The 27,007-nt window shown below is 39.9% G+C and overlaps 1 protein-coding gene across 7 annotated transcripts in view; it reads right to left on the reverse strand.

Moving 5' to 3' along the window:
- phf10 (PHD finger protein 10) overlaps nucleotides 1-27,007 on the reverse strand; it is a 216,634-nt gene that overhangs the window by 93,958 nt on the left and 95,669 nt on the right. For all 7 annotated transcript variants that reach the window (XR_005633000.1, XR_005633001.1, XM_039748276.1 and 4 more), the window contains one exon: nucleotides 14,740-14,864. Coding sequence is in view for 5 of the 7 variants with exons in the window: in XM_039748276.1 (XP_039604210.1) it covers nucleotides 14,740-14,864 (125 nt within the window). In the remaining 2 variants the exon portion in view is untranslated. The remainder of the gene's footprint in view (nucleotides 1-14,739; nucleotides 14,865-27,007) is intronic.

Below are 27,007 nucleotides of genomic sequence, written 5' to 3' on the forward strand. Positions count from 1 at the left end.
CAGTAAGTTGCTAAATGGGTTTACAGCCTGGGACAGGAAGACATGCCAGTAGGTACTAAGCAATATCGAAGGAAGTTTTATTATTTGGGAAAACAGACAGTGAATCATATTGCCAGCCACCCAATCAGAACATCTAACAATCAAGTCTTGCAAAACACCAAGTAGAATTTTATAATAAATATGCCTTGTCTGAAGAGCAACATAGGAGGGAGGAAGAAGAAGAGTCAAAGACGTCAGGAGAAGAGAACAGAGTGATGTCAGAAGAAGGAACCAGCAAAGTGCAGCCACTTCCATCTGATTGTCAGAAAAGCATATAATGAACAACTACGAGTGCTAGAGCACAAGCCACCTGCGACATTCATCCTTGTCATCTTTACTTTTTCGTAAGCTTTTTCTAAAGACTATATATATATCCAGACTTTACTATCAGTCCTATTTCTTATTATTTTTTTTCCACCGTTGTTATTATTCCTGTAATAAATACCATGCTGCTTTTAACTTTCTCTGCTTTCTCTTGATGTCTAGAGTGACTGAAGTAATAAGGTAGATTTCTTTGAGCACCTGGTGTAGCCGGAGATTTGCCATAACCTCTGTGCTGCGAGTTTTATTAACATTAGAATTACCAGAGCCTACGAAAAAACTTGTAGATCTGTCCCACCTTAAATCACTTCTCACCTCTCTGTCAGCGTTTTGTCCTCTAAATGCGTGGATAAACAGCAAGCAGCCTGCTGTCACAACCCCACACAGTTTTCTCAGCTCAAGTCTGTTTACCTGCGTGTCAGTTGCTTAGAGTTGTATAGAGTTAGAAGTCAAGAAAAATGCCATCTTTTATAAATACTATACAGTGAACCCTCGTTTATCACAGTTAATCTGCTCCAGACTCTACCGGGATAAATGAATAGAATATTTTCACAGTTAGGGTATAGAAAACCTGCTTACGACCTTCCAAATACGTTTTTTAACATTATTAGAGCCCTCTAGACATGAAATAACACCCTTTAGTCACCATTACACTCGTATTACCCAATATATTAGACAAAATAAGAGAAAATAAGACATATTACACGTTACAAATATCATATTACTAGTCGCACTCGCCTTTTAAGGCGACAGACTTTTATCCTCAATTTTTGTGCGCTCCATGTGTACATCAGGCATGTAAGTGTAGGGAATGACAACATCAAAGTGCCCATTCATAACATCTCCCGAAAACCTATGTTTTTTTTATCCCCTCAAGTGCCTGTCCAAAGTCGTACAATGTCAGCCCGAATCTGTACCGCTAAAGACGGAGTTTCATGCACTAAATAAGCTATAGATGAGAATAAGCAAGCACCATCTCCCCTGATATTTACTACGCGATGAGGTATTTGTACTCCATCAACATTAATTATTTCCAGAGACATAATTTTGTCTATTTTTCCAGCGCATCGCGCACAAAAGCAAGGGAACGATGAGAGCACCAGAACTCTGCTCACATCGCGTCGCTTCGTACCTCAAGCCGCAAGTAGTAAGTCTGTAATAAGCGGAATACCACTACGCTTTGCACTCACGGGACAGAAGGACAATCCCAAACGCTTTTATATAGTAGATTATTGTACTGTACATTTAATTGCACACAAACACACACAGTTCTTACACACAACCACTAACCTATGAAGACACGACCTAAGTAGGAGAGTCTTCAGAGGTTGGTGCAGTATCTTCAGCAGATGCGTTGCTGTCTTCTTCTGTTGAAAGAGTACTAGAAGTAGGCAGTGGGTGTCTGGGTGCATGGCTGAAGAACATCTTGATAGGCAGTTGCTGGCGCTGTCATTTCATATGCGTGAGGAGGTTTTTGTAGGGTATTGCCATCTTTAATCATATTCAAGAGTTTCACCTTCTCCTGGATAGTAAGCATCTTCCTCCGGCGCTTAGTTTTATTGTCAGAAGGCTTAGAAAATGCAGCATGTTTAGGAGCCATCGTACGGCTTAGATATAAGTTCTCAGAAAGCACATGCGTAGTGACATAAGCGTGTATGAGAAAAAAATCGCGATAAGAGTGAAGCCGCGAAAGTCGAAGCGTGATATAGCGAGGGATCGCTGTATTATTATTTGGAGCACTTGCATTTCATGTGTGTTCCGTGTCTTCAATGATCTATGTAAACACATCGTTAAAACAGAAACGTTTTTCGTGTTTTAGTAATAATGGGCAAAATGTACACATGAAGTGACTAATGTGTGAAGCCTCAATTCCAAATATCAAAGAAACACTTTCACAAAAGGTACAAATACAACAGAACAAGTGCACTTCCATTCAAGAATATAACTGCAGAAAAAAAACCTGTGTTAGGGTGCGACATTGATTCGCATTTGCTACGATTGCTTCAGTGGCGCAAAGGTATCAAATGTTAACTGGTAATCAAATATTCAAGGGTTCGATCCCGGACGAGTCCGTTTTGAGAAGTGAGCTGCACGTATTCTTACAATTTTAAAATAAAAACATACATTTGATTTCAGTCTGTAACAGCCAGTGTAATTTAAGATACTTGTAAAGGTTACCTTTTTTTTTTATTTATTCAGTTTTATTCTCTCAGCTGCATTCACGAATACCCATTTGACACTGCTGTTTTCACATAGATACTCTATAACAGAGGTCAACTCAGATCATGACGACGGTTCTATATCGGAACAAGAATGCACTTTTGCCATCGCTGTACTTTGTATACAGTGGTGTGAAAAACTATTTGCCCCCTTCTTGATTTCTTATTCTTTTGCATGTCTGTCACACAAAATGTTTCTGATCATCAAACACATTTAACCATTAGTCAAATATAACACAAGTAAACACAAAATGCAGTTTTTAAATGATGGTTGTTATTATTTAAGGAGAAAAAAAATCCAAACCTACATGGCCCTGTGTGAAAAAGTAATTGCCCCCTGAACCTAATAACTGGTTGGGCCACCCTTAGCAGCAATAACTGCAATCAAGCGTTTGCAATAACTTGCAATGAGTCTTTTACAGTGCTCTGGAAGAATTTTTGCAGAACTCATCTTTGCAGAATTGATGTAACTCAGCTTTATTTGAGGGTTTTCTAGCATGAACCGCCTTTTAAAGGTCATGCCATAGCATCTCAATTGGATTCAGGTCAGGACTTTGACTAGGCCACTCCAAAGTCTTCATTTTGTTTTTCTTCAGCCATTCAGAGGTGGATTTGCTGGTGTGTTTTGGGTCATTGTCGTATTGCAGCACCCAAGATCGCTTCAGCTTGAGTTGACGAACAGATGGCCGGACATTCTCCTTCAGGATTTTTTGGTAGACAGTAGAATTCATGGTTCCATGTATCACAGCAAGCCTTCCAGGTCCTGAAGCAGCAAAACAACCCCAGACCATCACACTACCACCACCATATTTTACTGTTGGTATGATGTTCTTTTTCTGAAATGCTGTATTCCTTTTACGCCAGATGTAACGGGACATTTGCCTTGCAGGCCGTTTTTGCCCAGTCTCTTTCTTATGGTGGAGTCGTGAACACTGCACTTAATTGAGGCAAGTGAGGCCTGCAGTTCTTTAGACGTTGTCCTGGGGTCTTCTGTGACCTCTCGGATGAGTCGTCTCTACGTTCTTGGGGTAATTTTGGTCGGCCGGCCACTTCTGGAAAGGTTCACCACTGTTCCATGTTTTTGCCATTTGTGGATAATGGCTCTTACTGTGGTTCACTGGAGACCCAAAGCTTTAGAAATGGCTTTATAACCTTTACCAGACTGATAGATCTCAATTACTTCTGTTCTCATTTGTTCCTGAATTTCTTTGGATCTTGGCATGATGTCTAGCTTTTAAGGTGCTTTTGGTCTACGTCTCTGTGTCAGGCAGCTCCTATTTAAGTGATTTCTTGATTGAAACAGGTGTGGTAGTAATCAGGCCTGGGGTGGCTCTGAAATTGAACTCAGGTGTGATACACCAGAGTTAGGTTATTTTAACAAGGGGCAATTACTTTTTCACACAGGGCCATGTAGGTTTGGGTTTTTTTTCTCCCTAAATAATGAAAACCATCATTTAAAAACTGCATTTTGTGTTTACTTGTGTTATATTTGACTAATGGTTCTGACCTGAATCCAATTGAGATGCTATGGCATGACCTTTAAAAGGCGGTTCATGCTAGAAAACCCTCAAATAAAGCCGAGTTACATCAATTCTGCAAAGATGAGTTCTGCAAAAATTCTTCCAGAGCACTGTAAAAGACTCATTGCAAGTTATTGCAAATGCTTGATTGCAGTTATTGCTGCTAAGGGTAGCCCAACCAGTTATTAGGTTCAGGGGGCAATTACTTTTTCACACAGGGCCATGTAGGTTTGGATTTTTTTTCTCCTTAAATAATAACAACCATCATTTAAAAACTGCATTTTGTGTTTACTTGTGTTATATTTGACTAATGGTTATATGTGTTTGATGATCAGAAACATTTTGTGTGATAAACATGCAAAAGAATAAGAAATCAGGAAGGGGGCAAATAGTTTTTCACACCACTGTATGTACATGGGAAGCTCTGCACTCTACCTATGACTTTACACTGTTTTAGACACAGCTGGGGAGGCGACCTGGATGAGACGTCCAGAAGGACCAGAGGAGGGCTTGCGCCTTCCCCAAACCATGTGGGGGTGACCACCCTGGTTGCTTTGGGGGCCATGGGTAGGGAGCTTGGAAGCTCAACCCTGTAGGGGCCCGTGGTCACCGCCAGGGGGCACCCCCATGTCTTTGGAGCCCTGGACCGCAGCACTTCTGCCACACCCGGAAGTGCTGGGGGGGAAGAGGAGCAGGGACGCCCGGACTGCTTCCGGGGATACAGCCGGCACTTCCGCCACACTGGGGGCATGTCGGTGGGAGATTGCCGGGAGACAACTGGAGCACATCCGGGTGTGGATAAAAGGGTCTGCCTCCCTTCATTCAAGGCTGGAGTCGGGTGAGGAGTGGACGAAGCAGGAGAAGAGAGAGTGGAGGCGGCCTGAAGAGAAAGGCAGATAGTGTGAGAGGCCTGGACTTTTGGGGAAGTCTTGGGGTTTGTGGTGCACTTTGAACTTTGTAAATACTGTAAAATAAACATGTGGGGGTGAATTTGCCATGTCTTCTTGTCTGTGTCCGGGGCTTAGTTCAAACTGGCATAGTCAGCAGGATTCACCACCTGGTTCAAAGCAGGAATCTGCAGTAAAAAATATCATTGTGGACGGCCCGGCGGTAGCGGCATGCACACAACTCGTGGAAGGAACTTACCCAACGGACCGCCATGGGTCTGCAGGAGACGTGTTTTGACAACAGGTGTGGCAGGTGTGCTGCGAGCTCCTACAGGCGTGCCGTCGGAATTGCGTCTAGGGAGGACACACCAAGGACGTCTCCTCGGTTAGATGGGATCCAGGAGGTGAGTTCCCTGCCTACCAACAGCCGGCCCTGGGGGGCCGGGCGTGTTTTCTTTTTTGCAGGCAGGGACTGCCCGGATCCCCGTCAGTGGTGGACGCGTGCTGGTCTGTGGAGCTTCGACGGCATGTCGACGGCTGCGGGAGCTGCAGAGATGGAGCCGCTGCAGCTTGGGAGGGGAGCCAAAATGGCCACGGACAGGAAGTCCTTCCCTGTGACAGGCACACGATTGGATGGTGTGTCTTCTGTGCCCACCGATGACTGGAGAGAGACAGGACGAAGGACTGTCCCTCACGTGCCAGGGAGAGACCCGATTGGGCCGGAGGAAGAGGCCCACAGGAAGTCGCCGGCATGCGGTTGACAGGTAAGCTCACTGCCGGCTAACTTCCTGTCCTTGCTGGCTGCTCTGTCGGAGCTGGAGGCCTGCCTTCAGTCCGCAGAGTATCAGTTGTTGCAGGTGCTGTGTGCCCTCTGGGCAGAGTTGCTAAAGCTGGAGAGGAAGGCGGTCACGTCACTGGAGCCGCTGCGAGAGTGGACAGAATGGCGCATTGCTGTTGCTGTTGTTCTTCGGCCGGAAAGGTACAGTGGGGACGGTGAGATACAGTTAACTCCGTAAAGCATAAAGGAAAGCCCACCGAAAATGGCCGTGATTCTAATGACTGGATCCGAGTAGGGGGTTCTCCGACAACGGATGCGACGAGGAGTGCTGTGCGCGAGGTGAGGGGTAGAAGATTGCAGGGGCTGACAGGACGAGGGCTGATGAGTGCCCTGGGTCCTAGCACCCTATGCTCCAAGCCAGCGGCAGTCTCCCGTTGCTCTGTATGGATGCAAACGGGGTTGGATCTGAGCATTTGCCATTATGGGGTAGATTGCTCTCTTGTGTGTGCCAGCGCGTGTGTGGGCTTATCTGCTGCTCTGGACTGCCCACAAAATTATTTTTTTTGGAGTCCCTGCCTTGAACCAGGCAGAGTCTCCCATCTGGGATGCCATTGTGAGGTACAGCCCGGACACAGACAGGTAGACATGATGTTGATAACCACACACACGTTTATTTACAATATTATTTACAAATAAGTGCATTAACCCAGTGCCGAAGCACCAATCACCCCTTCAAGTCCAGGCCTTCACACAATACCTTTTTCTTCTCTGGTCCGCCTCCACTCCTCTCCTCCGAGCTCTGTCCTCTTCCACCCAACTCCAGCCATCGAATGGAGGGTGACGGCCCCTTATATCCACACCCGGACGAACTCCAGGTGCTTCCCGACACTCCTCTATTGACACTCCCCTGTGTGGTGGAAGCGCCGGCTGCGCACCCGGAAACACTCCGGGTGTCCCCGTTCCTCTTCCCCCCAGCATTTCCGGGTGTGGCGGAAGTGCTGAGGTCAAGGGCTCCGAAGCCAGCTGGGCATCCCTGGCCCCTACAGGGTTGAGCTTCCAAGCTCCCTACCCGTGGTCCCCAAAGCAACCAGGGCGGTTGCCCCCACATGGTCTGGGGAAGGCGCAAGCCGTCCTCCAGTCCTCCTGGGCGTCAGGGCCGGATCGCCTCCCCAGCCGTCTCTGACAGCTCTAGGAAGTAAGTAAATAAATAAAGGTAAATAGGTAAACAACATTCAATGTAAATCTATAGCTTATTGTTAGCATAGCAGCGTACTATTCTTACTGGAACTACAAAATAATTTAACAACTCAGGAGAACAGAATGATGTTCCATCACTGCACTAGCCATAGGTGGTGTTTCAGTGCCACTGCAAGAAGCCTGCATGCCCATTTTTAAAACCATTCAACTTTTGGTTCAGGTAACTTTAATGTCAGTGCTGGATAGTAATAAAAATATTAAAGCGTTTTAATATCATGTGCTTGTTTTTGTATTTTTCCAAATGCCTGACTTAATTTATTCTAATGTATTTCATGATCAATAGTACAAAAAGACAGAATCAAATTAGTACAATTCAGGAAAATCAAGGTAAGTTTTAATAATCGTAATAAGTATATCAACAATCTTCTAAGCAGAACTTCCAGGTATTAATTACACAGGTAGATAAGGGGCCTTTGCTACAATATTTTTTTTTTCCATTTTAATACTACTACATTTATTTTAATAACCTATCCTAGTGTGTTCAGGGAGCTTGGCTCGATTCAAGTATGTAAGAAGTGGCCGGACTGGGTTGTAACACAATTGTTAACTCTTTCCCTTTTTTGACCTAGAATACATCACAACATGTAGTAGTGCCACTGACATCACTTCTGACCAGCAAAGGAAGTCTCACCTCTTCTGGCACAACTGCAATGTAAGACTGTGCCAGACAAGAAGTTAGTGTTCAGAATATGTCCAACCAGGGACAAAGAAATAGCTGTTTCCTTAAGAACCATAATTTAATCTGCACTTGACGTGTGTAAACCCTTATAGTACAGATGGACTTTTGCTGCTTTGCCATTAAACTGGGCTTCCATAACAGAACCCAACATATTATATGTGTGACACTGCTTTTCTCACAATATATTAAAAACAAGAGTCAGTATACACAATAACCAAATAAAATTATTTCTTCGTGCTTTGAAACTGCAAATTCTTAAGTATTATAAGCACTTTGTTAAGTGCAGTGTCTTGTTACATTACTTTAACATGGCTTTCTGATAACTTCACCTTCATTTAATCCTGATACTCTGTATATTCAATTCATTATAATAACTATTCATGGTGGCTCTAAAATCCGTACTAACCCCTACTCTCTCTTCTGTTTCTTTTCCCGGTTTTCTGTGGTGGCGATCTGCCAGAAGTCTGCATGACCGTCATCATCTAGTCCTTTTTTGAATGCAACGCGATTTACCTGCGCTCTCTTTCCAATCTACCGGTCAATCGAGATCGACGTATTGGGCACCCATGCCCTAGGATGTTCTTCTGGGATCCTCTGTGGCTTCTTCAATGAGATGCTGCTGTGTCATTTGGGTAATCCTGGTAGGATGAAGTGTTTGAAGTGGGCTGTTACACACTGGTATTGCATTCTGACTTTATTCAATTTTTTGCCGTAGTATACTGGCATCTCCCACTCTAACCTTGAAGGGGACCACCAACTTGTCAGATTCAAATGTACTTAAATTATAATGATGACAACTCTAAAGGGGACCCAAGCACTCGATTAGAAAACCTTGTAAAATCTGCAAGACAGGAGGTCCAAGAAGCCAACAAAACGTGAGTAGCGGCATTTACTTGTGTCCACTTCAGGCGCTACTAAACATTAATGATTAAATGTATTTTGATCGATATTTTTCTGTTTACTCTGAGGATATAGATACTGATCTTGGGTTTTGGTCCAATACAGTGCTCATGTACTTGTAAAAATGCACCAGTACTGTGAGTGTTGTGCATAGTGGATGCAGAACCTCTGCATTTTTCCCTAATTGATTCTAGGATTGTCAGGGAGGTGTTCTTGCTCCTACTCTGCTCAATGCTTACATGGGCTGGGTGCTGGGCAGCGTTGTGGGGTCCAGCGGCTGTGGGGAATCTGTTGGTGAAGAAAGATTCCCTGATCTTGACTTTGCCGACGATGCTGTAATCTTCTTGGAGTCAATGGAGGCTTTGATCAGGTCCCTTGAGAGACTGAGTGAGGAGTCTGAGTGTCTGAGCTTGCAAAAGTCTAGGTTAAATACCAAGATCCAGGTCTTTAATGGCCTCCTGTGCACAGCAATCAGCAGTGTTTGTGTCTCTGGTGACTTTGCCTCTTATGTCAGTAGATGGATTGGGAGAGCATGGGGGTCATGATGTTGCTGGAAAGGGGCGACATCTTTGTAAAATAACAAGGGTCCAAATCTTCACAGTCTTGGTGCTTCCTGTTTTGCTGTATGGTTGCAAGACATGGATGCTATCCAGTGACCTGAGACAAAGACTGGACTCCTTCGGTACCGTTTCTCTTCAGAGAATCCTTGGGTACGGTGGTTGCGCTTTGTGTCAAATGAGTGGTTGCTTATGGAGTCCCAAATAAGACACATTACCTGCAATGTGAGGAAGCATCAGTTACGACAGTACAATACAGCTATGGGCCGGAGGGTGATCCGGCTCACAGGATCCTCATTGCAGAAGACCCAAGCAGCTGAACCAGGCCAAAGGGATGCCCATGTAACACCTGGCTGTGGCAGATAGATGGTCATTTCTGGAGAGTGGGAATGAATCACGTGTCGTCCTAGGGGAATGCCAAACGGGTTCCCAAGCTATTTCGTTCTGGGGTACAGCAATGTGCTGTACCAGTGCATGCTCCCCAACCCGATCTGATCTGAGAGTTGTCAGTACTGATGCAGATAAACATACCAATAAAACCAGCATGTAAGTTTTATGTTCAGTGATTGCTTGCAGTGTTACGTAAATATCAAAACTACACACCAATAATGCTTCACGATTCATTATTTTAATTTTCTATATACTCACTATTAAAAATTCTTTAAGTGGAATATATCTCATTCTCACCTATATAGATAGACAGACAGAGAGGCAGACAGACAGATATTCTTTAGAAACTGCATGTGTTAGCAATACATTTTCACAAATTTGTGTTGAAGAATTTATTATGAATTATTTCTCTAGGGCGGTTAATTAAAAAAAAAAACCCTTGATTGACAAAATTTCTTAAAATAAACAGCATTTTCGAAGAATCTCTTCAATTACGTAAAACATCTTTAAAAAAAACCTGTCAATTGATTTGACATAAACCTGGCTTACATATTATCAGGAAAAAAATGTTTCCTCTTATAGATACAAGGTTTGTTTCTTTTTAAACAATATAGCCAAGGAGATAGTGTTGCTGGAGCTGCTGGAACTGTGTGGCCTAGAGGCAGCTGGACAAGATTATGTAGCACCATCTGATAAAAGTCCATGGAAGGACAAGCCTAGCAGTACTTTAGAGCGTATGATTAATAAGATTGTAGATCAACATGCAGTGACATCAATGAGCTGTGTTCTAGAAGTTGCTGCAACACAGCTAGAAAACATACCTGGGAGAGACCACAATTTCTCGTTCAGATAAATCACTTAAGTATTAGTCAGTGAAAACTGTGTGGTTCCTCACTTTATCTCAGGTGTAAAGGAAATATCTTTCAGCCCCATGCAGTAGTGTGGAGAGTGACAGATTACTTAGTGCACTGTCACATATTGTTAATGAAATCAGAGACAAGCTTACAGCTAAATATACAGAGATGATTCTGTTCATCAAAAGGAATCTGCCACTTTTAAAAAGTGTTTCAGTCTATTCTATGCAAAGTACCCTACTTTGAGTTATTTGTTAAATTTTGAATGATTTTAATCCAAATTATATGTCTTATATTTGACCTGTAACGGCGCACTGCACTAAATACACTTAACTTGAGCATTCATAGTTTTCATACTCTTTCTCTGTACGTTTAGCATTCGTTTGCTCAGAGGTTGATGTGCTTGCTGCTTCCTGAGCAGCTCTTCTTTTCTCCACCCTAGATGCCTGCATCTTTTAGCATTAAAACTGATTAAGTCAGTGTTTGTGTTGCAATTACTTAGTATGTTTTCCTTAATGTTTCACTTAAGCTGTCACTGAAGAGGTAGGGGAAGTGATGGCGAAGGTGGTAGGGATGAGAACAGTGTCCGTACAGATGCGCCACACTCTGGCCACTGCAGCCACTGGTCAATCATCATCCTGAAAGCGGATAGTACATATCACATTTTATATGAGTACCAAATTTCAATTCAATAGGTCAAACAGTTTGCGAGCTACAGGTGATTTAAAATCCTGGACAGACAGACAAACAGTCACGATAGCATATTACATATAAAGATGTTAACAGTAAAGTTAACAGTTGATGGACATAATGAAGAAATACTATCTTTCCAGCATTCAGTCTCAGAACAACTGCATCAGTAAATGTTTCGCCGAATACTAAAAAAAAAATGTAAAAAAAAAAAAAAGTATCAGTAAATCAGTAAACCTGGTGCTGAGGAGGTCTAAGTCAGTATAACTTTGTTCGACTTCTCTGACTCCAAGAAGCAGCACTTAGCCTTAGTCCTCTGAAGCAGAGTACTAAGACCAAATCAGCACAGGATCATCCTGAGCTGATGGCACATGGAAACTGACCCAAACTGCTTTTACTTATTCTGTATATCGGGTAAAGGAAAATTCACAGAAATCAGAAAAGTTTATAGACTTTCCAAAAATGCAAGACACTAATTTGTAAATGATGCTTACTTAGACGACTTTGGAGCTAACATGTAAGACCACTGAGTAATGTTACTGTGATTGCACTTCAAGTAGTGAGGTCTTCTCGGGTAAAGGAAAGGAAAAAGTAAGCCAGAGAATGCAGTAAAACAAGAAAAAAACAGTTTATTAGGGAGGAAAGGTTAAAAAGGAAAAGAATCAAGGATGGTGCAAGACAAAAAACAATTCTTAAAAAATAGTGTATTGAACTATGTGTAGGCTTCTGCACTCTTCTGGCCATTGGGAATGCCTTTACCATACTGCTCTGGCTACAGCTAGTTCCCGTTAGAAGGATCGTTATTACACATGAGAAAAAACTGAGTCTCTTTCCCCAATCACTCTCTCATGATGTCGCTCTTGGCCTTTTCTCTGATCCAGAAGACAACACTTATCCCCTCTCTCGATAAATTTTTAGTGAAACAAGATTCGACCATGTTACCATCCTTCTGCATCAAGCTCACCAATGCCCTCCCTCTCCCCTCACTCACTGGTCCATGCTTGCTGCTTATATTCTGCCATCATTCCTGCTGGAGTTTCTCATTTGTATAGCCAGCTCACACTGTCACCTTCCCATTTCATCTTGATGCTGCACCACCACATGCGTGGTAGTTCAGAGCTAAGTCACTGCATTATTAAAGTAATTCATGAGTGAACTGCATTAAAAAGTAACTTAGTTATATTACTTATTACTTTCAAAAAAAGTACAAATATTATGAAGTTAAATATAAGCTGCAATGCATTACAAACAGTATGTTACTTTAGGGTTAACAAAAGCAGGCAATGTCTTAAAAGGGCAATACTTGTGCAGAAATAAGACATTTTAATAAGCATCCAAGGAAACACAGTATCTGTTTTTTTAAAAGTAATGCAGGTATTTTTACTTCAATAAAATAATTACTATGCAAGATTACTTGTTACACAAAAAAATGAATGTTATGTTTATTTTTTTTGTTTTACATTTTTACATTTTGCTTATCCATGGGTGATGCATTTTAAATGGTATTTTAGTTAAAAATTCCAAGGATTGGCCTATCTGCAAGTATGTTACTTTACTCTGACAGTAATGGTTAATATATGCTGAGTTGTAGATTCAACAGGGCTGACTATGTACAGTTAGATGAATCTAATCATCATAACTTTGGACATCTGTTTGAGCAAGTAACTAAGGGGTCAACTACCTTTCAAATGGGCAATATAGGTGATGGAAAACTTTATATTTATATACTATATTATGCAGAAAAACTGTTCTAGAAAAGAATTATTACATGTTTAATATATTTCACTTTATCTAACATTAAATTTTGTCTAAAGATCTGATGGTAATCATTGTGACAAATACTCAAAAATAGAAGATATCAGGAATGGTCAAAAACGTTTTCACTGCATTATGTTTTAACACTAGAATTACCAAAGCCTACGAAAAACCTCGTAAATAGGTCCCACCTTAAATCCCTTCACACCTCTCTGTCAGCGTCTTTTGTCTTGTAAAGTGTCGATAAGCAGCCTGCTATCAAATCACCCCACCGCCACACAGATTTCTTACCTCAAGTCTGTTTACCTGCGTGTCAGTTGCTTATAGTTCTATAGAGTGAGAAGCCAAGCAAAATGACACATTTTATAAATACTATATCGTTATTTTTAACACATGCATTTCATGTGTTCCATGTCTACAACAATCTATGTAAACACAGAAACGTTTCCATGTTTTAGTAATAATTGACAAAATGTAGACATGAAGTGTATAATGTGTGAAGCCTGAAGTCCAAATATCAAGTAAACACTTCACAAAAGGGACAAATATAACAGAGCAAGTGCACTTCTATTCAAGAATATAACTGCAGAAAAAGAACTCGCATTAGGGTGCGACATTGACTCCCCTTTGATGCAATCGCTTTGGAGGCGCAATGGTAACAAACTGTTGACTGGTAATCAAATCTTCATGGGATCGATCCCGGACAACTCCGTTTTGAGAAGTGAGCTGCTCTTATTCTTACTATTTTAGAATAAAAACATACATTTGATTTGAATCTGTAACAGCCAGTGTAAATTTATGATACATGTAAAAGTTAGCTTTGTTTTTTTATTTTATTCAGTTTTATTCTCTCAGTTGCGTTCACACTTCCCCCGATCTGACACTGCTGTTTTCACATAAAGAAGTCTTCTAACAGAGGTGAACTCAGATGATGAGGAGGGTTCTACATCGGAGAAAGAATGTATGTCACACTTTTGCCATCACTGTACTTTCTATATGTACAGTACAAGGGAAGCTCTGCAGTCAACTTGTGACTTTATGGTGTGGGAAGTAAGTAAATAAATCTAGGGTAAATAGGTAAATAACATTCGATCTGGCTTTTATATACAAAGTACAGCGACGGCAGCTTCCACCTGCAGCTATAGACTCTTCAGTACACGAGCGACTCTCCACGCTAGTGTTTAGATCTGGACAGTGCATGTGCCCAAAACATTAACATTCATATGTTACTTACATAAAAGCCAGATCGAATGTTATTTACTTTGATTTATTTACTTGCTTCCTACAGCGTAAAGTCACAAGTAAACTTGCAGAGCTTCCTGTGTTTGATTGACACGGGCATGCTCCAAAAATACATGTGTAATACCACGAAAAGTGCACGCTGTCACTTCAGTTTGCATGCAATAGTACGAGAATGCAGTTAGATTTCTTTTTTGGGCACATACACCATCCAGATCTAAACACTAGTGTGGAGAATCGCTCACATACTGAAGAGTCTATAGCTGCAGGTGGAAGTTCAACCAAATGTATGTTTTTATTCTAAAATAGTAAGAATAACAGCAGCTCACTCAAAAAACTGTGCGGTGGTTGGGGAATGTGATAGCAGGCTGCTTGCTGCTTATTGACAAATTTACAAGACAAAAGACGCTGATGGAGAGGTGTGAAGGGATTTAAGGTGGGATGGATTTACAAGTTTTTCCATAGGTTTTGGTATTTCTAGTGTTAATAATAAAACTGTTCAACGTATGAAGAAATTTCTTTTTTAATTTCCTTTTACAATATGTTGAGGATTGAATTACAGTTAATCAAACTAAAAGAACAAGTACAATAATTATTAAATTACTTCCAAATGGCTAGTTTTTAAGAGGTAAAGTATAACAGCAGCATACTTACCGAATACTCCTTTGCAATTCTCATACGTTCTCTTTCTTGAAGAATAACTGAATATTCAGCATGTTTGACAGGATACTCCTTAATCATGAGATCAATTACTTCATCACTTCGAACAGCTGTTAAACCTAAAGAAACATTTTAGATTAACCATACTAAAAATGCATTTTTTTGATAATGTTTTTAAGACCAGTTTTGTAAACTCAAATATAAAAGAATTTATACTGGATTGTTAATGTAATTTAATGACATAGCAAGGTCTGTTTAAATACAAAATACCCTTCAGTCAATGAAAGAAAAACTCAAAATGGTCACAGAAATAACTTTAATCTGACAAAAGTAATAATAAATAAAAATTATATGAAATTTAACTAATAAAAGTCAGACATTGATTTTCAACCATGCTTCAACAGAATTAATAAAATAAAAAAAAAAAACTCATGAAACAGGCCTGGACAAAAATGATGGTACCCCTAGACTGAAAATAATGTGACCAAAGGGACATGTTAATCCAAGGTTTGTCCACTAATTAGCATCACAGGTGTCTACAATCTTGTAATCAGTCAGTGGACCTATATATAGGGCTCCAGGTAGTCACTGTGTTGTTTGGTGACATGGTGTGTACCACACTCAACATGGACCAGAGGAAGCGAAGGAAAGAGTTGTCTCAGGAGATTAGAAAGAAAATTATAGGCAAGCATGACAAAGGTAAAGGCTATAAGACCATCTCGAAGCAGCTTGATGTTCCTGTGACAACAGTTGCACATCTTATTCAGAAATTTAAGATCCATGGGACTGTAGCCAACCTCCCTGGACGTGGCTGCAGGAGGAAAATTGATGACAAATCAAAGAGACGGATAATACGAATGGTAACAAAAGAGCCCAGAAAAACTGCTAAAGAGATCCAAGGTGAAATTCAAGGTCAAGGAACATCAGTGTCAGATCGCACCATCCGTCGTTGTTTGAGCCAAAGTGGACTTCATGGGAGACGACCAAGGAGGACACCATTGTTGAAAACAAATCATAAAAAAGCCAGACTGGAATTTGCCAAACTACATGTGGACAAGCCACAAAGATTCTGGGAGAATGTCCTATGGACAAATGAGACAAAAATTGAACTTTTTGCCAATGCACATCAGCTTATCAAGAAAAGAACACTGTCCCTTCTGTGAAACATGGAGGAGGCTCTGTTATGTTCTGGAGCTGCTTTGCTGCATCTGGCACAGGGTGTCTTGAATCTGTGCAGGGTACAATGAAATCTCAAGACTATCAAGGGATTCTAGAGAGAAATGTGCTGGCCAGTGTCAGAAAGCTTGGTCTCAGTCGCAGGTCATGGATCTTGCAACAGGACAATGACCCAAAACACACAGCTAAAAACACCCAAGAATGGCTAAGAGAAAAACATTGGACTATTCTAAAGTGGCCTTCTATGAGCCCTGACCTCAATCCTATTGAGCATCTTTGGAAAGAGCTGAAACATGCCGTCTGGAAAAGGCACCCTTCAAACCTGAGACAACTGGAGCAGTTTGCTCATGAGGAGTGGGCCAAAATACCTGCTGAGAAGTGCAGAAGTCTCATTGACAGTTACAGGAATCGTTTGATTGCAGTGATTGCCTCAAAAGGTTGTGCAACAAAATATTAAGTTAGGGGTACCATCATTTTTGTCCAGGCCTGTTTCATGAGTTTATTTTATTAAATAATTCTGTTGAAGCATGGATGAAAATCAATATCTGACTTTCATTGGTTAAATTTCATAGAATTTTTATTTATTATTATTTTTCTCAGATTAAAGTTATTTCTGTGACCATTTTGAGTTTTTCTTTCATTGACTGAAGGGTACCAACAATTTTGTCCACGTGTGCACTCATCATTATATACTATTAAAAAAATGCTAGCCAATCACTTATATTATGACAATAAAGAACTTTAAAAATATAAGTTACTCTCCATAAGCTTATCTACTAGATAATATAGGTAACTGTGGTAACTTTATTTACCCCAGTACTCACGTGTTTCTGAAAAACACCAAGACAATACTAGGGCAGATGAAACAGACACCCATTAGTACATCCTGCCCCATAGGAAGTGATCAGAGGATATTCATTACAAGCCCATGCCTAGGTATCCTCAACTGGCTACTCCTGGGGGAAAAGCACCTCTGCTAGGAAGGATTACCAGTGTTGCACCTGGCCCTCTAAACCCATTTCTGAGAGTGACAAATGGTCATATGAAAAAGGTTTGGGAACCCCTCTCAGCTTGCATAATAATTTACTCTACTTTCAACAAAAAGATAACAGTGGTATGTCTTTCATTTCCTAGGAACATCTGAGTACTGTGGTGTTTTCCGAACAAAGATTTTTAGTGAAACAGTATTCAGTTGTATAAAATTAAATATGAACAACTAGCTGTGCAAAAATGTGGGTACCCTTGTAATTTTGCTGATTTGAATGTATGTAACTGCTCAATACTGATTATCTGCAACACCAAACTGGTTGGATTAGCTCATTAAGCCTTGAACTTCATAGACAGGTGTGTCCAATCATGAGAAAAAGTATTTAAGGTGGTCAACTGCAAGTTGTGTTTCCTTTTGACTCTCGTCTGAAGAGTGACAGCATGGGATCCTCAAAGCAACTCTCAAAAGATATGAAAACAAAGATTGTTCAATATCATGGTTTAGGGGAAGGCCACAGTTTCAACTGTAAGAAATGTAATCAGGAAATGGAAGGCCACAGGCACAGCTGCTGTTAAACCTAGGTCTGGAAGGCCAAGAAAAATACAGGAGCGCCATATGCGCAGGATTGTAAGAATGGTTACAGACAACCCACAGATCACCTCCAAAGACTGGTAAGAACATCTTGCTGCAGATGATGTATCTGTACATCGTTCAACAATTCAGCGCAATTTGCACAAAGAACATCTGTATGGCAGGGTGATGAGAAAGAAGCCTTTCTGCACACACACCACAAACAGAGTCGCTTGTTGTATGCAAATGCTCATTTAGACAAGACAGATTCATTTTGGAACAAAGTGCTTTGGAATGATGGGACAAAAATTGAGTTATTTGGTCATAACAAAAAGCGCTTTGCATGGCAGAAGAACAACACTACATTCCAAAAAAAACACCTGCTACCTAATGTCAAATTTGGTGGAGGTTCCATCATGCTGTGGGGCTGTGGGGCTAGTTCAGGGACTGGGGCCCTTGTTAAAGACGAGGGTCGGATAAATTCAACCCAGTATCAACAAATTCTTCAGTTGAAGTTACAAAGGAGTTGCATATTCCAACAAGACAATGACCCAAAACACAGTTTGAAATCTACAAAGGCATTCATGCAAACGGAGAAGTACAATGTACTTCACATCACAGTCATCCCAGTCCCCTGACTTGAATATCATGGAAAATCTATGGGATGATTTGAAGCAGGCTGTCCATGCTCGGCAGCCATCAAATGTAATTTTGTTATGATGCATACTGCATATTTTCTGTTTATCCAACAAACTTAATGTCACTGCTGAAATACTACTGTTTCCATAAGGCATGGCATATATTAAAAGGAAGTTGATACTTTGAAAGCTCAGCCAATGAAATAAGAGGGGTTCCCAAACTTTTTCATATGACTGTATAGCAGTATACAAGAATCTCACTTCAACTACTTGGACACAAATTCTTTTTTTTCATTCACTATGGGTAATTTTATGTTTTGGATCGATTGTTATTTTATATCTTATTCAGTTTCTAATCCTTACACAAGTAAAACTATAATAGAACCAGTCAATATTTACACCACAAAGTTATTACAATAAATGAGGGTGACATGGTGGTGCAGTACTGCTTGAGGCTCAGGAGTTGCCATGTCGTCCCTTTGATTGTATATGGTTTTGATGGATACTGAAAATTCTCTTATATCCCATTATTTGCAGATTCTAAACTGACATTTATGAATTGTTTTGGGTAAAACACAAGTCTCTTTCAGAAATGGTTTGTGCCTTGTATCTGATGAGGCCAGAGTTGGCCACAGCTCCTCATACTCCTGTTCTGAAATAAGCAAGGCAGGCAAGTGGAGATGTTTGTTTAAAAGAAACTCATTTATGAATGTGTTCTAAAGATCTAGTTAATCTTAACTCAAATAGTCATAACAAATCCTTTAGTTGCAGGCAAATATTATATAGTTTCTAAAGTATTTCACATACACTTTGACAAATTTCTCTTCAAACTTTATTACAAAAGTGCATCAGAAACAGCATGGTAATAAATATAAAAATGACTAGAGTAATTAAATAAAAAGAGAAAGGTTGTTCTTAACAGCATATACCCATTTTCTGAATCTGATTTTTTTCAAAGCAAAGAATCTTAAAAAGGCAAATATTAGAAATCAGCATTCTCAAAAATGCTAGGCTATCATTTTGACTGAAACTGGGCAGTGCACCATCTGTTATCTTGTAAACATCAGAGTGCAAAAATTAGCAACCTCTCAGTGGTCATTAAGAGTCAAATTAAAAGTTACATTCAGAGTAGGTCAACATATTTGTTCTCTTCTTTAAAATGTTCATCTAGGCAACAACAGTAAGATATTGAAAAATAAATTTTTAACTTGCCCACAATTTAAATGTAGGAATTGAGTGAATTTTAAGTTAGTTGATTAATTATCAGTTTTACCTTCAGCAATACCAGTAACTCAAATAACTCAGCAAGGCTCAGACAGACAGACAGACAGACAGACAGACAGACAGACACTTTATTTATCCCAAGTACTTCCTTACCTTTACCTGTTGTAAGATGTATGTATACATCCATCTATTTTCCAACCCGCTGAATCCGAACACAGGGTCACGGGGGGGGTCTGCTGCCAACACAGAGCACAAGGCAAGAACCAATCCCGGGCAGCGTGCCAACCCACTGCAGGACACACACAAACACACCCACACATCAAAAATACACTATGGCCAATTTAGAATCGCCAATCCACCTAACCGGCATGTCTTTGGACTCTGGGAGGAAACCGGAGTGCCCGGAGGAAACCCACGCAGACACTGGGAGAACATGCAAACTCCACGCACGGAGGACACGGGAAGTGAACCCAGGTCTCCTAACTGCGAGGCAGCAGCTCTACCACTGCGCCACCGTGCCGCCCTACACACAGCATACATTTCTATATAATAGTGGATACAGACAGACCAGATAGACAAACATAGCATAAGTTGGCGGTTTACTGGTATTTAGAGTTCTACTTTATTTTAGCACAAATATGTTTATGACACCAAGTCTTTGTAGATGATGTCTGATGTTATGTGGAGTTGTTCCTTTATTGTTGCCCCGAGTTCAAGTGGAAGATTCTTCATGCGTTTGAGTGCGGATTTTCTTTGCTGCATGATCCTGGTGCTGTGCTGGTGCTGCTTCCTCAACTCGCATTAAGACATCTTTTGCCACTTCATAGGGAAAACTCATTAATCATTCTGCCCCAAGAGTTTAGATGATGAAGTTCCCTTCTCAGCCTTGTCAGACTACTGGCAAACAGCTTTGGCTAGACAGACTGGGTCTCAGCTTAACGTCCGTAAAGAGAAGAGATGAGAATTTCACCTTTTCAGCTCCACATGGAGAGGACAGATCACAGTTTGTTAGTTTGAGATAAGATTTTAAGAAAGTATGTCTGGAAAATATGCACAGAGAGCCCTTGGGAAAAGTCCCATTGTTCCTTAGGATTCTCTAGTCAATTTTAGTGAGTGTGTTCAATTCACAATTCTCCAAGCTTCTCCTTGCTTTTCCAAATTTCTGCCATTTTATGTTTCTTCTTATGAGAGGTGAGGTGAATGTGGTTTTAATGATATTAAACTTTGGTTCTAGTGATGAAGGATTAATTCTATGATTCCAAGTCAAAGATAATATCATCATATGTCTGCTCTGGCTTAAAATTTTTTATTAATATTTTGTTTAGATTATAGGACTTAATTTAGTTTTTATGTCTTATGGCAAATGATATTAACTGAACTTTATCTAAAATTTAGCAATTAAAAAAGATGATTTTTTAACATTTTATCAAAAAGAAAAATGTTTACTTTACAGTAATCAAATTTACAGTTAACCAACCATGAAAACCTGCAGACAAACAAGAGATGAACTAAAGCAATCTAAGCAGAAAACAGGTAGGAACATAACCCAAAGTGAGACCAGACAAGCCAAGAACAGAAAACTGAGCCAATATAACTAAGTCAATATGACCAAGTGCGAAGGAAGAAGAGATTGGTTAGTGTCCACAAAATTACACAGGATATCAGACCACAACATTATAGCTGTCTTTCAACCTGAAGGTCAGGATCTCATTGATGCAGCATCTAACCAGCAATACTCCTATACAACATATTAAGATGATCAAGTATCCATCAACTCTACAGGTACGGAGCAACAATATTTGAAAAAAATATTTTGTGCTGTTTGTTCTATAATTTATACATTGCAACTCGTTTTTCAATGATAAATATAGTATTTCATGTCAAAAAACTCTTAGAGACTTTAGAGATATTGGTAAAGTTAAAAACATTACTCATAGGCACAAGGCAAAATGAAAACTGGGTTGACATGGTTTGTTTAGATAATTCTGCCACTTATGCAACAGAATAATTAGATAACAGTGATATTTGTGTCATCAATTTGGACCCAGACATTTTCCACAGCATATACATTTTCTGAAATCCCACAGCTTAAAGAAAATGTAAGTTAATTGTATCTCTTCTTTTCCCATAAGCTCTTACAGCTTATCAACCTGTTGTGCAAATAAAGAAGTCTCTGTAAACAACTGGGATGATTTCTGAGATTTTACAGGTTAGAAATGGAGAAGATTATATCACAAAGTATGGCTACAAAATAGAATGTTTGGCTAACTGAAAAATAAGCAAGGCTAGAAACTTGTAGCTTTACACTGGATACAATATTTAACCCACCAGCTGCTCTTCATGAGTGGCTACATGAAATACAAGTATTATACAGTACATTTTATGAATTGGTTTATGTAACAGAAGCTAAATCAACTGATGGGCAACCAACACTGAGCACAATTAGTTGTACAGTTAAATAATGACTCTGTCTCCTGGCTCCTACATAAAACTGCTAGACTGCAGGTGAATTGGTGAAGTTAAAAAAATAAATTATATTTGCTCATTTTCTAAGTATCAACTTTGTAAACTGACTTTAATGGGAACTTCTGGATTACATATCTGAGAGTGCCTAAAAGCCTTATCAGGATTGCCAAAGTCATGGCAGCCAGTCTGTCACTCAAACAGACCATTGTAGCAAAAGTATAACTAACCACTTACTAAAGGTGGATTGATGAGTTAGCAAGGGTGGGCCTAGCTATGCCAGCATCTTCATTGGTTGGGTAGGGGAACAACAACTTTTATTTTTTTCTTTCCTAAGCTCTGCACTGAACCTGTTCAAAACATATATATTATGTTGGTGCTGCCTGTTCCTCCAGAAGCCAGCTATAGGAATTCACTAATGATATTGGTAGTTTCAATCCATCTCTCAGATTTACAGTAAATGTTTCCACCACAGCTCTGCTATCTTTAGATATCAGTCTTTCTATCAGCTTTCCGGGACTTAAAAACTTTTTTATTACAAGCCAACTGACTTACACTGAGACATTCTCTACAGCTCCTTCCATCTCTTTCACACTAAAAACTCTCTACCTCCTTCACAGTTCTGTAGACTCTGCAAGATCTAGAATGATGAGATTGACTTCCTTAATTAAGCACTCAGAATCTTTCTTCATTGATAGCAGATATACTTCTCAGATTGTGGACAGGGCCCTCAATCAAGCCATCATAACATTCAGTCTAAGAGCAACCCAAATAATGAAACACCCATCCCTTTGGTCCTCCCATTCATTCCTAACACTCTCTTTCACTCTCTCCCTCCCCCTTGCACTACAGTTATAAAATTGCACAACCTGAGCCACTTTATAAAGCACGTATTTACACATGATGATGACTGGCCTCTAAGTCGATTTAGATTTCCAAGTGCTATCTTCTTGGAGCTCTTGATATCATTTTTAAGATGAAATGAAGTAAAGTATGTTCATTACATTATACTGATAAATTTTTAACTTCATTTTAAAAATGTGTATTATTAATAATTAAACATGTGAGGACACGGTGGCGCAGCGGTAGCGACCTGCCACCCCGTTCAGGGATTGTTCCTGCCTCGCGCTGTATGCTTGCTGGGATTGGCGTATCCATGGATGGATAGATGAATGGAATAATTAAACATGTACTATGAAGATATTTCAATGTTCCATAAAGGTTTTGAAGAACTGGCATTCTAAGCTTACAGATGGCTTGACATCTATTATAGAGCTGATTGTGTGGTCATTGTCTACTTAGAGAAATAAAAGGAAGGACAGGAATAGAGGGTTAGTACGTTTGAGAGAGATAGTACTGCTGCAATAAATTATTTCATCGAAGGTCGTGCACGGCGCAGCAAGCACTTTGCGGGAGGCAGGAACAATCTCTGGACAGGGTGCCAGCTCGTCGCTACCCGTGTGCCACCGTGTCCCCATGTTTAATACATGCTTTAATTCCTATCAATATCAAAATATCAATTACACACCTTAGTATTTAAATAGTTCAGAGAGCTGTAATATCATGAATGTGATGCACTCTGTGTCCTGTTGGCGGAAGAAAAAGCCCATTTAAGAAGCACGTACTGATTCACATACTGAGTACATTGAAGAACACACAGAATATGAAGCATTTAACATGCTACTTTAGTTATGATGGGATTTGAGAAACTAGTAAATTAAATGATTTTAAGAAGAAGTTTATGACATTCTACTTTAATGACAAAATAAACTACGTGATTAAAGTGGACATTTCAAGATTAAAGTTGACATTTTTTTCCACGGTGTCCCTATTCTGTTGTTCTTAACTCTGTACCCTAATACGCTTCCATATGACACTCAGACGGTGGACTGCGACTTGCCTTTTCACTGTGCAACTTTCTGAACCTGAACTTTTGGGTTTCTCCGCCATTCGATCAACTTCTTTTTGTTGTTTATATCACTGCTTAAACCAACAAACAGAACGTTTTTCCTTGCCTCTACTTGATTTTTGCTGAAATTCTTCTTTCTACACAGTGCTTTGCCATTGTCTTTTCACAGAACGTAAAACATAAAGGGCTTATATTGATTTGTATATTTGAAGAGGCGTAATTCTGGGAGGAGTCGGGGAGGGGCAGCAGGTGCTTGCACAAGCTTAATGTCCATGCTGGCTGGGATTTATGGAGCAGAACGACGCACAAATTTATGCATCTGGATTTTTTCCATTTTTGTCCATACACCCTGTTTTAGTGAGAATTCTATGTACGCCATTATGCATGAGGGCCCTGTACCTCATAACAACATATGACGAAGTTGTGTATAAAAATAAGCTAAATCCATTGTTCAAATGGGTTGCCATAAATAACATGGAATTACTTGTCAAGATTACAACATTGGAAGTGGACTTTAAGCAATGAAAAAGCTCACTCTCATCTTTGTACACCAATGACAATGTTGAAATGGTAGTGGAGAATTTCAAGTTCTTGGACACCATTTTTAGCACCCTAACATGAGTGGTCAAGACACCTGTGATATATGTTGTGACCAAGAAAGCAATTACAGTACAGCCTTGACTCTCTGGTCACATGGTCAACGAAGAGATCATAATTTTGTAAGCCTTGATGGACAGACTTATATCTAGTTTTATTCCAAAAGGTTAGACTTATTCACACCCAAGAATTAAATCAGGGAAAGTTTTTACTCCTTCCTTTACAACGGAGTTCAAACTCAGAAATTTAATCTCTGTCTGTATCTTTTCTAAAGCTCTTAATGTTATTTGTATATTTTAATTGCTTAAACATAGTCTGAAACAATCTGGCAACCATCTCCTTGTTTTACCTCTGTAGATGGCTAGATGCTTCCTAAAAGTAATGCAGTACATTAGAGACCCATTGTTGAATACTGAATTTACCAGAGGGACCAAATACAAGGTTAGTTTGTTGGTGACATATTTGCAAATGATACGGCGGGTCCTGCTTAAAGTACCTGGTGTGGAATGCGGATCCTCTCTGTGTTGCAAACAAGAAGTTTGCGTAGGTTAGGTGGTCAACAGGAGATCATCAAAGCAGAGTTAGGAAAAAAGGCTCCTGTTAAAAGATCAGTCTACAAAACTACTCAGGTCCTGAAAATCCCTGTGGCTTTCATTCCAACCAATTTCACACTCAATGCATTATTCTTACTTTTCACTTTTTATGGTATACTGCATTAATGCCTGAGGGGAAATTGTCTTTTCCCCTGCACAGCATCATTGATCTCATGGTTTAATAAGCTGTTCCTTATTATAGTCTGATTAAAAAAAAAAAAACACTGAAATATTTGTATTGTTGACGAAACTTTAAAAGCTTAAGTTTCCTTTTCCATTTTCTTTTAAGTCAACATCTTTTACAGAGTTTGCTCCTTAATGGTATGCAAATGCCATCAAAACTGCATTTTATCAAAAAGCAGGATCATTACAAATACCAGATGAAAAATTACTCAACATAAAATGGGTACTTGCATTATACCCCTAAAGGAGACACTGCACATGTGTAATTATATTGCACTTGTCATAAACAAAATAATCCAGGAAATTTTTAATTTTCCAAAATCACGTGTCTATATGGAGTGTGAGTACCTGTGTGTGTGTGTTGAGAGGGAGAGTCTTTCCCAGAAACACTGAATAAACGATAGAACCCAATCCTATACAGAGTGCAAACATAATAAACCAACTCAGAGCTGCCAACCTAGCCTGAACATGCCCTTTGGATGTGGTTAGCTCTGCTGTCTCATTTAATCCAGATTCCTCGATTTTAAACTTGAGTCTCAGGTATTCACAAGGAGTCAATACAAAGTCACCAATTAGGTTGGCCAAAATGTTTTTGAATGGAGGAGGAAAATGAAGAACCCTCATAGACAGAATGGGTAAACTCTACACAAAAAGTGAATTTTGTGATTGAAGATTAGAACGTCAGACATGTGGAAAATTAAGGCAGCAGATCTAACCACATCACAAAGATGTGCAAGTGAAGTTGATTAGTGGCTCTAAACTGGTTTAAGATGTATGTGAGTATCAGGGCTGGATATTATCCTTCAGCGCTATAAACATGTTTGCATTATGCAAATCACATTAGTCCTTACATAAGTGTGAAAAAAATCTTTCCACTTTAAAAGCTTTCCAAGTCAGTTGACATCATTTCCATTTTCAGAGTTTATCAACAACATTAACTTATATAGCACATTTTCATACAAAAAAAATGCAGCTCAAAGTGCTTTACATAATGAATAATAGAAAAATAAAAGACACAGTAAGAAAATAAGTTAACAATAATTAACATCGAATAAGAGTAAGGTCCGATGGCCAGGGTGGACAGAAAAACAAAAACTCCAGACGGCTGGAGAAAAAAAATAAAATCTGCAGGGATTCCAGACCATGAGACCGCCCAGTCCCCTCTGGGCATTGTACCTAACATAAATGAAACAGTCCTCTTTGTATTTAGGGTTCTCACGGAAGGACTTGATGATGATGGTCACGTAGACTTCTTGCTTTCAGTCCATCAATGTTGGAGCATCATGATGCTTTGCGTAGGTGGTGGTGGCGCAGACCGCCACCACAAACAAACCGGAAAAAGAAACAGAAGAGAGAGTAGGGGTCAGTATGGATTTTAGAGCCACCATGAATAGTTATTATGATGAATTGAACATACAGAGTATCAGGATTAAGTTAAAGTGAAGTTATGAGAAGGCCATGTTAAAGTAATGTGTTTTCAGCAGTGTTTTAAAGTGCTCTACTGTATTAGCCTGGCGAATTCCTATTGGCAGGCTATTCCAGATTTTAGGTGCATAACAGCAGAAGGCCGCCTCACCACTTCTTTTAAGTTTAGCTTTTGGAATTCTAAGGAGACACTCATTTGAGGATCTAAGGTTACGATTTGGAATATAGGTGTCAGACATTCCGATATATAAGATGGAGGAGATTATTTAAGGCTTTATAAACCATAAGCAGAATTTTAAAGTCAATTCTGAAAGACACAGGTAACCAGTGTAGTGACATCAAAACTGGAGAAATGTGTTCGGATTTTCTTTTCCTAGTTAGGATTCTAGCAGCTGCATTCTGCACTCATTGCAAATGATTTATGTCTTTTTTGGGTAGTCCTGAGAGAGTGCGTTACAGTAATCTAGTCGACTGAAAACAAAAGCGTGAATTAATT

The sequence above is a fragment of the Polypterus senegalus genome, chromosome 3, assembly GCF_016835505.1.
Source record: "Polypterus senegalus isolate Bchr_013 chromosome 3, ASM1683550v1, whole genome shotgun sequence".
NCBI classification, from domain to species: domain Eukaryota; kingdom Metazoa; phylum Chordata; class Cladistia; order Polypteriformes; family Polypteridae; genus Polypterus; species Polypterus senegalus.